The sequence below is a fragment of the Falco punctatus genome (genome assembly GCF_963210335.1).
Source record: "Falco punctatus genome assembly, chromosome: 1".
In the NCBI taxonomy this organism is placed as follows: domain Eukaryota; kingdom Metazoa; phylum Chordata; class Aves; order Falconiformes; family Falconidae; genus Falco; species Falco punctatus.
Window position 1 is genome coordinate 118,359,640 of NC_137580.1, and position 17,540 is coordinate 118,377,179.

General features: G+C 48.3%; 1 protein-coding gene across 1 annotated transcript; it reads left to right on the forward strand.

Moving 5' to 3' along the window:
• Window positions 1-375: 375 nt before the first annotated feature.
• On the forward strand, window positions 376-17,186 carry LOC308069333 (myosin heavy chain, skeletal muscle, adult). The gene is made up of 38 exons (XM_080401468.1): window positions 376-620; window positions 710-853; window positions 947-1,103; window positions 1,973-2,000; window positions 2,099-2,210; window positions 2,304-2,396; window positions 2,520-2,583; window positions 2,676-2,774; window positions 2,881-2,984; window positions 3,086-3,224; window positions 3,860-3,978; window positions 4,077-4,226; window positions 5,032-5,202; window positions 5,850-6,159; window positions 6,315-6,388; window positions 7,483-7,570; window positions 7,665-7,782; window positions 8,108-8,231; window positions 9,580-9,716; window positions 9,821-10,076; window positions 10,472-10,714; window positions 10,933-11,109; window positions 11,193-11,338; window positions 11,427-11,517; window positions 11,606-11,995; window positions 12,148-12,274; window positions 12,454-12,572; window positions 13,038-13,234; window positions 13,643-13,826; window positions 13,913-14,078; window positions 14,251-14,375; window positions 14,580-14,888; window positions 14,989-15,192; window positions 15,456-15,581; window positions 15,677-15,847; window positions 15,934-16,038; window positions 16,182-16,277; window positions 16,910-17,186. The coding sequence occupies exons 1-38, from the start codon at window positions 414-416 to the stop codon at window positions 17,063-17,065; spliced, it is 5,826 nt and encodes a 1,941-aa protein (XP_080257594.1). The 5' UTR covers window positions 376-413; the 3' UTR covers window positions 17,066-17,186.
• Window positions 17,187-17,540: the final 354 nt, after the last annotated feature.

The window sequence follows — 17,540 nt, forward strand, 5'->3', positions numbered from 1 at the left end:
AGTAAATTTTTTGGTGAAAAGCCACTATTTGCTATCAGGCAAGGAAGACTTTCAGAGGCTCTTGGGTAGCATTTTAAAAAATCAAAGAGATATTTAATATGAAGTCTTTGTTATAGCAACATCCTAATAAACTAGAGTCCACAAAGATGAAGTACTCCTGCTATATATAATACAATACTGCAATACTAAAGAACTGATCTATACTTGATTGCATAGCTAGTGTCTAAAGTATTTCCAGCTAAGACTAAAAAGTTTAAATCCAAATTTTGAAATGGTTATACCTACTTAAATATTTGAAGAGATCAAAATGCAAGATTTCCTCTCATCCACATTAAGCAGTTTATGCACTAACTCAATGCGTCTTCTTTCCTACAGAGTACTCTGCTGACTGTGCCTCCTGTATAAGTGCGACCATGGCCTCTGCAGACGCTGAGATGGCTGTTTTTGGGGAGGCGGCTCCTTACCTCCGAAAATCGGAAAAGGAAAGAATTGAGGCCCAGAACAAGCCTTTCGATGCCAAGACATCCGTCTTTGTGGTCCATCCTAAAGAATCCTTTGTGAAAGGAACAATCCAGAGCAGGGAATCAGGGAAGGTCACTGTCAAGTCTGAAGCAGGAGAAGTGAGTAAAAACCAGGGCTTGAAAACTGTATGTAGTTCGCAGTCTCAGCTCTTAGCTGACATGCACACATCTCCCTCTTCATCTGACAGACCCTGACCGTGAAGGAAGATCAAATCTTCTCCATGAACCCTCCCAAGTACGACAAGATCGAGGACATGGCCATGATGACCCACCTCCACGAGCCCGCTGTGCTGTACAACCTCAAAGAGCGTTACGCCGCCTGGATGATCTACGTAAGTACCAGCAGCAGCCTGCCTTTGGGCAGCCGGGAGGAACTGCTCTGCCAGGCCAAGTGGGAGCCAACGTGCTGTCTCCCTTCCTCGCAGACCTACTCGGGGCTCTTCTGCGTCACTGTCAACCCCTACAAGTGGCTGCCGGTGTACAACCCAGAGGTGGTGTTGGCCTACCGAGGCAAGAAGCGCCAGGAGGCCCCTCCACACATCTTCTCCATCTCGGACAACGCCTATCAATTCATGCTGACTGGTGAGACAATGGCAACATCTTCATGGCAATAAAATATTTGTGGTGTTTTTTTTAATATTTGCACGTGTAAACTTCAGCATGAGCCTATAAATAACTTATTTTAACAGTTGCTGATGTTATGCATGAAGCACAGTCCTGCCCTATTGATTTTTAAAACTCTAATTGAGACCATATAGACAAGAGCACTGAAAAACTTACAGTGAAGTGTAATTGATTGGATGAATTGAGACACGTGAAACAAAAATTCTTCCCTAGCTATTATTGAGATCTGATTTGCTCAAGATGTGACAGAAAATATTAATAGAGCTCTGAATAATCTAACCAATCTCTTTGAAAACGGCAGTGTAGGTGAATTTATAGCTGATTTGGCTTCATGAGACATTGTTTGAAAAAGCATATGATCTGATTTTAAGTGTTATTCTGGTATTTGCAACTTCTTGGGAAATAACCAGAGCCAGAATCCCAGTGAAAATGCACCCTTTGGAAACGATGATAAATGCCTTCCTTCCAAATTAGCTGTTAGGTGATACTCCTGCTTTGTGGATTTGCTTCTTAGGCATTAATGTTACTTGACCAGAAAGGACTAGAAGTCTGTGCACCAAACTGCAATATGCAGAACTGAATCAATGATTGATTTGATCATTACACATCTACAGTTGTTCTATGATCCTACAAGGACATTAGCAAACATCACAGAGTAATGATGTTGACTGTTCAAAAGAGTCCCTGACTATAGATTAAAAATAGAATGGTCATTTGAACGGGGTTTCTATGCTTCTTTTCCACTTCCACTTCTAATGCTGGAGCAGGTTCATGAGTAACAAGTAGTTCAGCATTTATTTTTTCACATTTGCTGTCCTCTTTCACAGATCGCGAGAACCAGTCGATCCTGATCACGTACGTACACCCCCTGCTCGGGTCCCTGCGGGGCTGCCCGGTGCCAGGGGACCTCCTGCCTGACCACACGCTCTCTGTGTCTCTCTTTGGGTTGACAGCGGAGAATCCGGTGCCGGGAAGACTGTGAACACGAAGCGTGTCATCCAGTACTTTGCAACAATTGCAGCGAGCGGGGACAAGAAGAAAGAGGAGCAGTCAGGCAAAATGCAGGTAAAGTAACAGGTGCTGGCTGGAACCGATGCTTTCCTCTGTTCCTGACGTGATTTTTGGAAAGGATAAGCAGCAATAATTCTCATCCTGCAGGGAACGCTTGAGGATCAAATCATCAGCGCCAACCCACTGCTGGAGGCCTTTGGAAACGCCAAGACCGTGAGGAACGACAACTCCTCACGCTTTGTAAGCTGTTTTAGGAGAAATTGCTCCTTGTTCTAACAGTAGTGATGGGCTAGTGGCATTCTCACAGAAGGAGACAGCAATGAAACGCCTCCAGGCTGAAATGCCGCTGCTTCTCCTTAACAGGGCAAATTCATCAGAATCCACTTTGGGGCCACAGGCAAACTGGCTTCTGCTGACATTGAAACTTGTAAGTCGCTCTCCTGGCCTGATCCCACTCCTTCCTAAATTCCCAGCTCCATGTGAGTACCAGTGCCTGACCCTTGCTACCCTCCTTGGCAGACCTGCTGGAGAAGTCCAGAGTCACTTTCCAGCTCCCAGCAGAAAGAAGCTACCACATATTCTATCAGATCATGTCCAACAAGAAGCCGGAGCTAATTGGTAGGAAGGGTCTTTATGACTTTTTGGGGATGATTGCTGAGCAGCAGTTCCCTCTGTTACCTGGCTGGCAAAACTAAGCGTCTGCCTTGCCTCTTCCTGCTTTCAGACATGCTCCTCATTACCACCAACCCTTTTGATTTCCACTATGTGAGTCAAGGTGAGGTCACTGTTCCCAGCATTGATGACCAGGAGGAGCTCATGGCTACAGACGTAAGTGACACAGAAAAGAGGTACCTACTGTACACTTGTTTTGATGGTGACATAGGTGGCCTGCTAAGGACATGCATTTTCCTTCATTGTTTTGACTGCAGAGTGCCATTGACATCCTGGGCTTCACTGCTGATGAGAAGACAGCCATCTACAAGCTGACAGGGGCTGTCATGCACTACGGGAACCTGAAGTTCAAGCAGAAACAACGAGAGGAGCAGGCAGAGCCCGATGGCACAGAAGGTACCAGCAAGTTCAGTGTCTGACTCGTTCAAAGAACTTCTTTGTTTGCAGAGATGGCATGTTAGCCTCCAGAGACAGGCCTTTGTTGGCCTGAGTCACCACATCAAACACTGCGGAAAAGCATCTTTGGTCATTGTCTGACTGCAGAGGTGCTTCCCTGATCATGGGAAATGCCACTATTTTATCCAACGGATACTCCCCAAACAGACACAGCCTGAAAGGGGGAACTTCAGCTTCAACGTAGGATACTTCTCTCTAAGACCTTTAACCACTGGTCACCCTGACGTGCAATCATATGTTTGGTGAAATACATCCTGCACTGTTTGCTATGAAAGTATCCACTTCCCACAGAAAAGGAATGTGCTGTATGCGTGCCTCGTGAATTCCCAGAGGCTTTTGGGGTTCCTCTGGGAACTTGCAGATTCAAGGTATTCCTGCCCAAGCCATACCTGTTCTTCCTTTCCAAGAAAGCCGTCATTAGCTTCCAGACTTTGCATTCCTACCCAGGCCTTCTGTATGAGACCAGACCAGTGCTTTTCCACTTCTAGAATATGAGAAGCAGAGTTGTTCATGCTGGCCAAATTTTAGCCATTGTCTAAGGAGAAACGCTTCTCTCTCTCTCCGTGCCTCTTTAGTGGCTGACAAGGCTGCCTACCTGATGGGCCTGAACTCAGCTGACCTGCTCAAGGCCCTCTGCTACCCCCGCGTCAAGGTTGGGAATGAGTATGTGACCAAAGGTCAAAATGTGTCACAGGTAAAATGTGGAGTTTGAAAATACATGCCTTGAAAGAGTACTTGAGCATTCTTCTTTGAGCCTAGGAAGTAACTTTGATGCTTGCTTCTTTGTTTTAGGTGAACAATGCAGTTGGCGCCCTGGCAAAAGCTGTCTTTGAGAAGATGTTCTTGTGGATGGTTGTTCGTATCAACCAACAGCTGGATACCAAGCAACCCAGACAGTACTTCATTGGTGTCCTGGACATCGCTGGCTTTGAGATCTTTGATGTAAGGAACAAGGATGTGGCACCATAGCCAAGGGCGAGGCAGGGAGGGCTCATGAGGATTCAGAAACACACTTCTTCCTAAGAAGATTCAGAAGTTTATCCTGTTCATGTGCAGTTTTCTAGAAACCCTTCCCTCTCCTCCATCACAGTAGCACCCTCAAAGGGCTTTGCTAACAAGCACTTTGATTTCAACGCTGTCAACATGTAGAAGAAAGTTCTGCTTTCTGACAAATGTTCTCAGAGGCCCTTGAGCTTGCAAAGGCCTTAGGTCTGGCAAACAAAGAGGCAGCTCCAGGGCTAAGGGTCGCAGATGTGGGCTGAAGCCGTGGATGCTCTTGGGCTGCCAAGGGAAGGAAAGTGCCATGGGAGAGTTCACAGCATGTTTCCTGTGTTGTGAGTGCAGTGCTGATGCTAGGACTTCTTGTCAGAGCAGAGAAACCCCCGGACTGTTGGTCTGAGGGCAGAGAAATCCTTGGGTAGGACACCGAGGAGGTTTCCACTCTCTGGGAGGTCAGAGGGCTGAGACACCTACGCAATGCTGCAGCTAAGCTTACCGAAGGGTTTGCTTTTGAGTAACACAGTAGAAAAGGACTGTTACTTTTAGCTGGATCTCAAAGGTAATAATAATATTAAAATCGTTTGAGGATGGTAAATTTTACAAGTCCTGCTGCTGCGGGTACACGTGCCGTTGCAGTACGGTTAGGAGTGGTGTTTCATCTGGGGAACTTCAAACAGCATTAGGAGAACACTGCCAAAACCCTGTGGTGTTTGCCACACCTTGAGAAACCTCTCCTTGCTTTGGGCAGTTCAACAGCTTTGAGCAGCTGTGCATCAACTTCACCAATGAGAAGCTGCAACAGTTCTTCAACCACCACATGTTCGTGCTGGAGCAGGAGGAGTACAAGAAGGAGGGAATTGAATGGGAGTTCATTGACTTTGGGATGGACCTGGCTGCCTGCATTGAGCTCATTGAGAAGGTACCTTTTCCATGCAAGTGTACAATGTATTTTCAGACTCTGTGATGTTTCTGAGTCAGATTCAGCTCAGAAAGAACTCACAGCCAGACATTCAGTGTCAGTTAAACAAACAACTTTGCACTGAGATTTGGTTCAGTCTGGCAAAAGGAAATCAGGAAAGGCATATCTGTGTCATCAATCCTGCAGTACCTGGCCTTCAAGCACAGAGAAGATAGCCTCGACTCCTACCAACAGACTTCTTTAAAACAAACTGGAGTCAGCCTCCCTTTCTTTTTCCACTGAAGACTCAAATCAGAACTCCACACACAAATCTGGGAAATAAATTTTATCTTGCCTGGTTTCCCAAAACTGCTAGGCCTCTTGTAGCTACTTGCCCAACTATTTTTCTGTTTACCACTTCTCCCTCCAACTCGACTCCCAATTCTAACCTGAACCAGACAGCTGTTTTTACCAGTTCCATGAAGAGGTGTTGCAGGAAGGCAAGGGAAGGCAGAAAGAAGCTCCCTGGCTGAGAAACTGCTCCTGAGAAACTTAGGCCCTTACCCAGGCTGAGGTGTTACCAACAACAGAGTGGTACCTTTGATGATCATAGCACATGTTTCACATCATTATCATCTTTCTCTGTCACTTCTTGTGGTACCTTCCAGCCCATGGGCATCTTCTCCATCCTGGAAGAGGAGTGCATGTTCCCCAAGGCAACTGACACCTCTTTCAAGAACAAGCTCTACGACCAGCACCTGGGCAAGTCCAACAACTTCCAGAAGCCCAAGCCTGCCAAAGGCAAGGCTGAGGCCCACTTCTCCCTGGTGCACTATGCTGGCACGGTGGACTATAACATCTCCGGCTGGCTGGAGAAGAACAAGGACCCCCTGAATGAAACTGTCATTGGGTTGTACCAGAAATCATCCCTGAAGACGCTGGCCTTACTCTTTGCCAACTATGGTGGAGCAGATGCAGGTCGGCTCTGTAACAATTGTATTTTCAGTGTGGGACACTGTTGATGCAGAATTAAAGCAGTAAACACTGAACATTTAAACATGTTTTGTGTTCTGCGGTCTCTAAAATGCAATATCTATCTTTTAATGCTTTTTTTTTTTTTCTTCCTTTTGCAGAGGGTGGTGGTGGTGGCAAAAAGGGTGGCAAGAAGAAGGGTTCTTCTTTCCAGACTGTCTCAGCTCTTTTCCGGGTAAGTGACAGAAGTCACTATCTCGCTATTAAAAATACCCACTGAAATAGCTTTTGACATTTTTGAGAATCCTTCCATTGCCACCCTTGGAAATTACAGAATTACCCTATTAGAACACCATAAAACTCTACCTCAATTCCTGCATTGTCTTCGTATTTTTTCAGGGGATAGAATGGTATTGTCAGCCTTCTGCAACTTCCTACACAATTTTCTTAGACTTTTTTTTTTTTTTTTTCTGTACTAACTACTGATATTGCATCATTATGTTTTGGCCGATTTCTTCCACTGCTTTTATTTCTGCTGTTACCTTTCTGAATATTCTACGAAAATCTCATAAGGGTGAAGTTCACCTGCTTAGTGTAGAGTCAATAACAAATCAGCTGATCTCCCTTAGACTTTTCTCTGGAGACTTAAGATATATTTCCCATACCTAATTTTCATATCTATGAAGATTGTTTAGTATTGACATGTTGCAGAATTTGAAAATAATGTGAAAATAATGATCAAAAATCAAAATAGAAAAAAATGCCTTGAGATTTTAAAATTGCAAGGCAATGATTTATTTTCATTAGGAAGGAGAGTGAATTTTACATTACATCAAATTCATTACTTTTGAGGTCAGTTTTCAGTTATGTTTTCAAAGTTTCCATTTGGCTGAGGTGGAGACATTTAGGGAGATTGAATTATAACTAAGTATGTCAATTTATATGGGCTGTACAAATATCCCATCCATTTAAAAAGAACCCATTTTGATGTCAAATCAGATGCTAGTCTCGTTTAACCAAGAGAACACATCATCCACTTAAAATGCCCTACTAAATACCTCAAGAAATACCAGATGGAAGGAAACCTGTGAGATGGCAGCTCTGTATTTGTATAAGGAGATCACAGAAAAGTAATAGTAGCCATTAATCTAGAAAATAATTTCAAAACCAAAAATCTGTGTGCCTTCAGTTTCCAAGTTTCCCTTTGGGAGTTCTTTAGTGTTTTAGAGAAGCCAGGACTGCATCCTGAAACACTCAGTTTGATGCATCCACTGTTAAGTTTCTGGTGCTTATAGTTAATAATATAAACATTATTTCATGATCTCACAGGAGAACTTAAACAAGCTGATGACAAATCTTCGCAGCACTCACCCCCATTTTGTACGATGCATCATCCCAAATGAAACAAAAACACCTGGTAAGCGAATGCAATAGGAGGAAAACTCAAGCCACAGAAGCGCTTTCCCTGAGTATCAAACAATGGGGAAGTCATTAACGGCGGCGTTTGTTAGGTGCCATGGAGCACGAGCTGGTGCTGCATCAGCTGCGGTGTAACGGCGTGCTGGAAGGGATCAGAATTTGCAGGAAAGGGTTCCCCAGCAGAGTCCTGTATGCTGACTTCAAACAAAGGTAACAGCGCTTCGCCTTTCTCCCCATTCAGACCAAGATGAGGAGTATGACTGTCACAATATATCTGAAACATTATACTTTAAATTGGTACTGAGGTGTAAGGTAGAAATGTTTCACAAGCAGTTCATGGTGATAGGACATTGCTGAGATCAGGATTCTTTTGCACTTAGAGTCAATGGTAACAGTCTTTATATCATGTTCTGAAAGGATGAACTTTCTTCAGGCATGAGACTGGTTCAATGAGGCAGTCTGAGAAGGCAGGGTGTTCAATCACAGTGGTCATTTTGGTGATGGGAATTTCTGCATGTTCTGTTTTCTTTCACAGATACAGAGTGCTTAATGCCAGCGCTATCCCAGAGGGACAGTTCATGGACAGCAAGAAGGCTTCTGAGAAGCTGCTTGGGTCAATTGATGTGGACCACACGCAATACAGATTTGGTCACACCAAGGTATAGAAAATACTTGTGTTAATTTGTTAGGGAGTGGTAAGGGCAGGCTGCTCTGTCAGAAGCAGGGAGCACAGCACAGTAACAGAGCTGGTACGATTGGGTCCTCAGTCAGCAGGTACTCAGCCCCACAGTACTCAAGCAAGGCACTCTTGTGGCAGTGTGGCTGGGAAGCTGCCTGGCAGAAAAGGGCATGGGTGGCTGGCTGACGGCCGGCTGGGCATAAACCCCCTGTGTGCCCAGGTGGCCATGAAGACCAACAGCATCCTGGCTTGTAACTGAGACAGCGTGGCCAGCAGGACCAGGGCAGTGACCATCCCCCTGTGCTCAGCACTGGTGCAGCTGCACCACGAACCCCGGGTTCAGCTCTGGGCCCCTCGCTCCAAGAGGGACGTAGAGGGGCTGGAGCGTGTCCAGGGATGGGCAGGGGGCTGGGGAAGGGGCTGGGGCATCAGTCTTGGGGGGGCGGGAGGCTGGGAGAGCTGGGTGTGTTCAGCCTGGAGAGGAGGAGGCTTGTGGGGGACCTGGTCACATTCTACAGCTGCCTGACAGGGGCTGTAGGCAGGGTGTGTGTGTGTGTGTGCAGCGGGTCTCTTCTCCCAGATAACAAGTGACAGGAGAAGAGGCAATGGCCTAAAGCTGCACCAGGGGAAGTTTGGATTGGATAGTTGGATAAACGTCTACACTGAAAGGGTGGTCAGGCCTTGGAACAGGCTGCCCAGGGAAGTGGTAGAATCACCAACCCTGGAGGTGTTTACAAAAGATATAAATGTGCTGCTCAGGGACATAGTTTAGTGGTGGACTTGTAGGTCCTGAGTTAATAGCTGGACTTCATAATCTCAAAGGCAATTTTCAACCTCAATGATTCTATGATTCTAAGTGGGGAAGCCACTTGAACAGTAGTCAGGTTCAACCAAAAATCCAGATAATCAGAGAGGATTGTGTCAATAAGGAAGGTCTGTTGTGAAGCCATAAAGCCTTGGTTTCTGAGATTGGCCAGGGTCTGATATAAACAGGCTTGCAAGGCCCGGGCCCACTCATTAATTCCTGGACTGATCCACAGCAATGACATCAATCTAACATCAAGCCAGAAAGTCTTCAGGTCACAGTAGAGCTCACTGGGGTCTATGAACAGGCAGAGGTGTGGCTGAGGCTGCAGCTGAACTAGAAACCAGAACTCTTACCACAGCTCAGACAGGGACAGAATTCTTAGGGCTGAGCTTATACAAAGCAGAGATTTTTGGGCTCACGGTAAAGCTGGTCATGAAATTAAGGTGTATTAGAATCCTGACAGAGTGTGTGCCCCTATTCTGTATTACCTAAAAAAGTCATACTGCAATATTTTCTTAAGGTGTTCTTCAAAGCTGGACTGATAGGTGTGCTGGAGGAGATGAGAGATGAAAAACTAGCAGAGATTATGACCATGATACAAGCCAGGTGCAGAGGCTTCCTGATGAGAGTGGAGTATCGGAAAATGGTGGAGAGGAGGTAGACATTTTTCATATTTAGTTTGTTCTCATGGTATTTCACTAAAAAAAAAATTAAGTTCATCACACTGAAGCTCTGTAATAACCATGTGAATTTCATTTCAGGGAGTCCATCTTCTGCATCCAGTACAATGTTCGCGCATTCATGAACGTGAAGCACTGGCCCTGGATGAAGCTGTACTTTAAGATCAAGCCCTTGCTGAAGAGTGCAGAGTCTGAGAAAGAGATGGCCAACATGAAGGAAGAGTTTGAGAAAACCAAGGAAGAGCTCGCAAAGTCTGAGGCAAAGAGGAAGGAGCTGGAGGAGAAAATGGTGGTCCTGCTGCAGGAGAAGAATGACCTGCAGCTCCAAGTGCAGGCGGTGAGTGTCACCACCCGTTTGTCCCTGGGAAAAGGACAATATACAGTCAGAGTGCTTCAGAATACTGTTTCTGTCAGGCAAAAGGACTCCAAGCCCTAGCTCCTGCTGAAAGTAGTAACTGAAGTGACCGCTGTTCTGTCGTGCTTGTGGGTGCGTGAGGTGTTGTCATAGCTACCCTCTCTGTGAGGCATTTTTAAGAGACACAGAAACCTTGGAATCGATAATGATTCCAGATGACAAGGCTTGCAGTGGGCCAGTAGGCAAGATCTTCCAGTTGCTGGAGTGGAAGTCAGGTTCAGCCCCCATTTTAACACATGCCTCCTCAGTAACGCAGAAGACAGGGTGGAGATACTTCAAAACATTATAACCCATGAAAATCTCTGTCTCCCCACCAGGAAGCCGATAGCTTGGCTGATGCTGAGGAAAGGTGTGACCAGCTCATCAAAACCAAAATCCAGCTGGAAGCCAAAATTAAGGAGGTGACTGAAAGGGCTGAGGATGAGGAGGAAATCAATGCTGAGCTGACAGCCAAGAAGAGAAAACTGGAGGATGAATGTTCAGAGCTGAAGAAAGATATTGATGACCTGGAGTTAACGTTGGCCAAAGTGGAGAAGGAAAAACATGCCACCGAAAACAAGGTACAAACATGGGGAGTCACATGAAGGGCAAAGGACAGATGCCTCCCCGATGAGCCTGGCATCCTCAGAACAAAGCTAGGTTTGGGACATACCAGGAGCACCACAGCGGGGCAGCCCAAATACACGAGCTCCTGGCTAAGCACTGCAAAGGGAAAGTGCCACTGCATAAGCAGTCAAGTCTTCTACACAGACATTTGGCACTTTCTCACAATCAACAGGTGAAAAACCTCACAGAGGAGATGGCGGCCCTGGACGAGACCATTGCCAAGCTGACTAAAGAGAAGAAAGCCCTCCAAGAGGCCCATCAGCAGACACTGGATGACCTGCAGGTAGAAGAGGACAAAGTCAATACGCTGACCAAAGCTAAGACCAAGCTGGAGCAGCAAGTGGACGATGTAAGCACGGTTGTCCAGAAGAACAGGGCGGGTATAGATTATAGAACTGGCTGGTAGAGCGCTGATGGTTATCTTCTATTCAGCTGGAAGGGTCCCTGGAGCAAGAGAAGAAACTGCGCATGGACCTTGAGAGAGCAAAGAGGAAACTCGAAGGAGACCTGAAGCTGGCCCATGACAGCATCATGGATTTGGAGAACGACAAGCAGCAGCTGGATGAGAAACTGAAGAAGTAAGCGTGGCTGTGGGGCACCAGACTGTGGGGCTGGTGCGCTTGGGGGGTTTTGCTCAGACGCTAACAGAGTTTGCTTTGCCCAAAGGAAAGACTTTGAAATCAGCCAGATCCAGAGCAAAATTGAGGATGAGCAAGCCCTGGGCATGCAGTTACAGAAGAAGATCAAGGAGCTGCAGGCAAGTGTCTGGCCCTTCCCCTCTCTCAGCCAGTCTCAGGTCGGGAAGGAGGAGGGCATGGGTGCGAAGGGTGCCTAATGTTCCCCAGGCTCGTATTGAGGAGCTGGAGGAGGAAATTGAGGCAGAGCGAACGTCTCGGGCAAAAGCCGAGAAGCATCGGGCTGACCTGTCGAGGGAGCTAGAGGAGATCAGCGAGCGCCTGGAAGAAGCCGGAGGGGCTACCGCCGCTCAGATTGAGATGAACAAGAAGCGTGAGGCAGAATTTCAGAAGATGCGTCGCGACCTGGAGGAGGCCACGCTGCAGCACGAAGCCACGGCTGCGGCCCTGCGCAAGAAGCACGCGGACAGCACCGCTGAGCTTGGGGAGCAGATCGACAACCTGCAGCGAGTGAAGCAGAAGCTGGAGAAGGAGAAGAGTGAGCTCAAGATGGAGATTGACGACTTGGCCAGTAACATGGAGTCTGTCTCCAAAGCCAAGGTATTGAACTGCGGTGGCACATGCTCACAGGGCCGATGTATGGCACATAGGCTATGTCTACCAGCCACATTCTCATTACAAAGGTCCTTGCTGTCAGCACAGGGCAGAGTCCAGGTGTTCATCTCCTCTCCTTCCTTCTGTTTGCTCCCTAGGCAAACCTGGAGAAGATGTGCCGCACTCTGGAAGACCAGCTGAGTGAGATTAAAACAAAGGAGGAACAGAATCAGCGCATGATCAATGACCTCAATACTCAACGAGCTCGTCTGCAGACAGAATCAGGTGAGACATCCTCATTCCTGAGCTTCACTGTGAGGACCTGCATGCCGTGAGGATCCCACAGGGTGCAAGATGATTCCTGCTATAACCTCTCCCGGCCACTCCTGATGACGTGGGCTTACATGCAGAAACCGTCGTATTGATAGTAGTCGGGCTACCTTTTTTCTCTTTACCCTTACCAGGTGAATATTCACGCCAGGTGGAGGAAAAAGATGCTCTGATTTCTCAGCTGTCTAGGGGCAAGCAAGGATTTACCCAGCAGATTGAGGAGCTCAAGAGACATCTGGAGGAAGAAATAAAGGTCCGGAAGCACCCTACTGTCCGCAACCTACATCACCTCAAAACCATCCGCAGAATCCTGTCCAATCCAAGACTGGTTTCATATTCTTTCCCCAAAACGCATGTAGTACGGGAGGGAACACCAGTAACACACATACCCTCACTCCTAAGCTAGAGAGGGAAGGAAGCGTAATGGTTTTGACCCTGGAGGAAGTAGTCCACAAGGCTTTCACGAGATCCTGACAATACTCTCTAGGACAGGATGCAGACACGTGTGTCAAAGCATTTAGAGCAACAGCAGGTTACGGACCCCAGAGCCCTGGTCACTAACACATCCTGACCTTGCAGAACACATTGATGAAGGCTTCATCAGCTCCCAGCTTTGCATTTGCCTAGTTAGAGTATCAGCCCAATTTCACTGTCAGTTTCACTGTCAAGAGGCATCTCAAGGCAAGTATTCAGGTTACTGATCCCTTTGTTTCCCCAGGCCAAGAACGCGCTGGCCCACGCCTTGCAGTCTGCTCGCCACGACTGTGACCTGCTGCGGGAGCAATACGAGGAGGAGCAGGAAGCCAAGGGGGAGCTGCAGCGCGCCCTGTCCAAGGCCAACAGCGAAGTGGCCCAGTGGAGAACCAAATACGAGACGGACGCTATTCAGCGCACGGAGGAGCTGGAGGAGGCCAAGTACGTGGGAAGTGGGATGTCAAACGGCTGGAGAAGACTGAGGCTGTCAAGGGAAAGTGGAGTCTCTGGGAGTGGGTTACGACAGGGGTGGGACAAAGGCAGGGATGTGTTGTCTTTGTGGTAGAGGGGTCAGAGGGAGAGACAGGAAAGTGTGCTGTGGAAAAAGTGCAAACTGGAAGGACAAACGTAGCCCTTAGGGCTAGAAATGCGAAAACAGTCTGAATACTCCTTAGGTGCTAGGACACAGAGTGACAGAACCTGTAGGCAGCATGCAGTCTTGGAACAGAAAAAACACTGTGAAAGGCACTGGGCTCAGAGCCCCCAGAAGTGGCCAGCTGCCCTCTCACGGAAGTACAAAATGGGCTGCCCTCTGGTCTCTGACCTGGAGCTGTACTTATCTCCCCCCAGGAAGAAGCTGGCCCAGCGCCTGCAGGATGCAGAGGAACACGTTGAAGCCGTGAATGCCAAATGTGCCTCCCTGGAGAAGACAAAGCAGAGGCTGCAGAATGAAGTGGAGGACCTGATGATTGACGTGGAGCGATCAAATGCTGCCTGCGCAGCTCTGGATAAGAAGCAGAAGAACTTTGACAAGGTCTTGTGGGCTCCAGCCCTGGGGTTCCTGGGCAGAGCGTCCCCTCCCGATTGCCACATCCACGCTCACGTGCCGTTTCCCTTCAGATCCTGGCAGAATGGAAGCAGAAGTATGAGGAAACGCAGGCTGAGCTGGAGGCCTCCCAGAAGGAGTCTCGCTCCCTCAGCACGGAGCTGTTTAAGATGAAGAATGCCTACGAGGAGTCCCTGGACCACCTGGAAACGCTGAAGCGTGAGAACAAGAACTTGCAGCGTAAGTCCCTGGCCCTCTGCTCCTGGCTGGCCTTTCCCACTGCCCACCACTACCCACCGCTCCACAGGGGTCTGTGCCTGCGTGTCTGCAAAGATGCCCGTCACCTTGGTGCGGCAGGGCCCTTCCTGTTCTGCTCCGTGCCTGACCGTGCCGTTGGCCTTTGCTCCCACAGAGGAGATTGGTGACCTCTCAGAGCAGATTGCAGAGGGAAGCAAGGCCATTCATGAGCTGGAGAAAGCCAAGAAGCAGATTGAGCAGGAGAAATCTGAACTCCAGGCCTCGCTGGAGGAAGCTGAGGTACACAGCATTACTTATGGCTCTCTTACATGTCTTGGATCTCTGTCTCGTTGTAAGCACTGCGGAGTCATTGCCAGGCACAGGAGGAAAAGAGTGTTTGTATAAAAGCGTGGCAATATTATCTAAACGTGGCATTCCTTTATCCTCAGGGCTTCGGGGTCAACATTTGTCTTATGAAAAGTATTCCTGTTCACTCTTTCCCAGGCCTCCCTTGAACATGAAGAGGGGAAGATCCTGCGCCTCCAGCTTGAGCTCAACCAGGTGAAGTCTGAGATTGACAGGAAGATAGCAGAGAAAGATGAGGAGATTGACCAGATGAAGAGGAACCACCTCAGAATTGTGGAGTCCATGCAGAGCACACTGGACGCTGAGATCAGGAGCAGGAATGAGGCCCTGCGTCTGAAGAAGAAGATGGAGGGAGACCTGAATGAAATGGAGATCCAGCTGAGCCATGCCAACCGCGTGGCTGCAGAGGCACAAAAGAACCTGAGAAACACGCAGGCCGTGCTCAAGGTCCGTTCCGCAAAGCTACAGGGAGAGAAATGACGTCCCTGACAATTCTGGTGCCCAAGCGCACGCTGCCACCTTGCCATTTCTCTTGTCCCTTTTACAGGATACCCAGATACATTTGGACGATGCTCTGAGGACGCAGGAGGACCTGAAGGAGCAGGTGGCCATGGTGGAGCGCCGAGCAAACCTGCTGCAGGCTGAAATTGAGGAGCTGCGGGCAGCCCTGGAGCAGACGGAGCGGTCAAGGAAGGTGGCTGAGCAGGAGCTTCTGGATGCCACCGAACGAGTGCAGCTCCTCCATACCCAGGTCAGGCACTGCTCTGGAAATTAGTCCCATCCACAACACAGAATGTGATTGTTATGTATCTTGTGAGTGTTTGCTGTGTAAACACATGCAGAGCCACGCCGTCATAGGGCTGCTCCAGACAGCCACCCATGTCTGGTTTGCAGCTGTGGCCCTAAAGAGGACTCTTGTGTTAAAGACTTTCAAGAAACAATACTCACACTTTTAGCTCTTGGTGTTGAGGCATTAGATCTGACATTACAAATCCCGTCCTTCCTGTTGCACAGAACACCAGCTTGATCAACACCAAGAAGAAGCTGGAGACAGACATTACCCAAATCCAGAGTGAAATGGAGGATACGATCCAGGAAGCCCGCAATGCTGAAGAGAAGGCCAAGAAGGCCATCACAGATGTGAGTTGGGGGCTCCCTTCTGTGCCCATGGTGGGCGTATTTTCCCTCACATGGTCTCCAGCCCCACAATGGCTTTGACCCTTTGCTCTCATCAGGCAGCCATGATGGCAGAAGAGCTGAAGAAGGAGCAGGACACCAGCGCCCACCTGGAGAGGATGAAGAAGAACCTGGACCAGACGGTGAAGGACCTGCAGCACCGTCTGGATGAGGCCGAGCAGCTGGCTCTGAAGGGAGGCAAGAAGCAAATCCAGAAGCTGGAGGCCAGAGTGCGTGGGGCTTTTCTTTGTGCATGAGTGAGCACACCACGTTAGCAGCCAGCAGGGAAGCTCCAAAGATGGGCTTCTCGTTGCAGGTGCGGGAGCTGGAAGGGGAGGTTGATGCTGAGCAGAAGCGCAGCGCTGAAGCCGTGAAGGGTGTGCGCAAGTACGAGAGGAGGGTGAAGGAGCTGACCTACCAGGTAAGGCAGGAGGCCTCCCTCAGTTGACAGGGTTTTCTCACAGCAAGTCAGATTTTGTGCACACCATCCCCAAGGGGAATTGTTAACCTCATCCAGTGCAGAACCAGTAATTCACGCTCTTTCCTGCTTTCCAACCACTCCAGTCTGAGGAGGACCGGAAGAATATTCTCAGGCTGCAGGATCTGGTGGACAAGCTGCAAATGAAGGTGAAATCCTACAAGAGACAAGCTGAGGAGGCTGTAAGTATTGCTCAAAGGATGGGCCAGAGCCACCTTCCAGTAGGGCAGCACGCTCATTGAGATGGCTATGAATACCAGGAAAGGGGCAGGAAAGAAACTCCCAAGACACAGCAGTCTTGGCCACACCATTGAGTATGGTGTCACGAGGCCTTGCTGAGTTCTGCACACCCTGAGGCAGCCAGGGACGAACGGAGGGAAGGTCTGCAGCCTGTTGTATACAGGAGGTCAGACTGAACAGCCCCGGGTGCCATATCCACTGGCTGAAGTTAACTGGAGGTCATGAATCTCTGCTAGTAAGGATCAGCAGAAGGCTTCAGGGTCTTTCTCACCTTAATAAATCACACGGATGGCTGGGCAGCAAGTACTGGGAGAGTAAGTACACAAATGACAAATGCAAGTGACAAAATTGCTCTTCAAGAGTGGCACAGGACCGGTGATGTTTTTCACAGAGGGCTCCTGAGTAAGGGAGGATGAGGACGTCACGGTGAGGCTTACGTGTAAGCAGTGATGGGTGGTGGATGGAGATTTGTGCCTTCCCCCAGGGAAGAGCCACAGCCCCAGAACGCCAAGGCACAGGTGGAGTGAAACCCCTGCCCTGGGCTCCTCACCACCAACTCCCTCTCCCCACACAGGAGGAACTGTCCAATGTCAACCTCTCGAAGTTCCGCAAGATCCAGCACGAGCTGGAGGAAGCTGAGGAGCGGGCTGACATTGCAGAGTCACAGGTCAACAAGCTCCGAGTGAAGAGCCGTGAGTTTCATGGCAAGAAGATAGCAGAGGAGGAGTGAGGAGGTCATGAGTCAGCAAAGTGACCCGAGGGCGGCACAAAATGTGAACCTCTCGGTTGCTTTCTTCTATAATTGGTCTTTGCAATTGTGTCTAGAGAATAAAGACCATAATTTCCTTTGCTTATGCATGAGCAACAGTTTTCATTTTTTTCTGTTTTTACTGGTTAGGTTTATATCATCATTAGCTTTTGGGCACAGCTTTGGGTTATACGTTTTGTGTCCCTACATCACAGCAGAGCCTTTTGTCATCTAGTTCCTAAATACTTATCCCTTCTTTATTACTTAGTGACTGGGGCAAGAATAGAAATTTAACTTCACAATGAAGAGAAATCAAGGACTATAATTCCTGACAGTGACTCCTGCTAGTCTAGCCATCCTACTGTTCTGTCCCAAACAACACAATACTTTATATTTACCCATAGAGTATCTTAGCACTTTCCAGTTGTGCAACACATTCAGTGTGAGCTGTTTTACT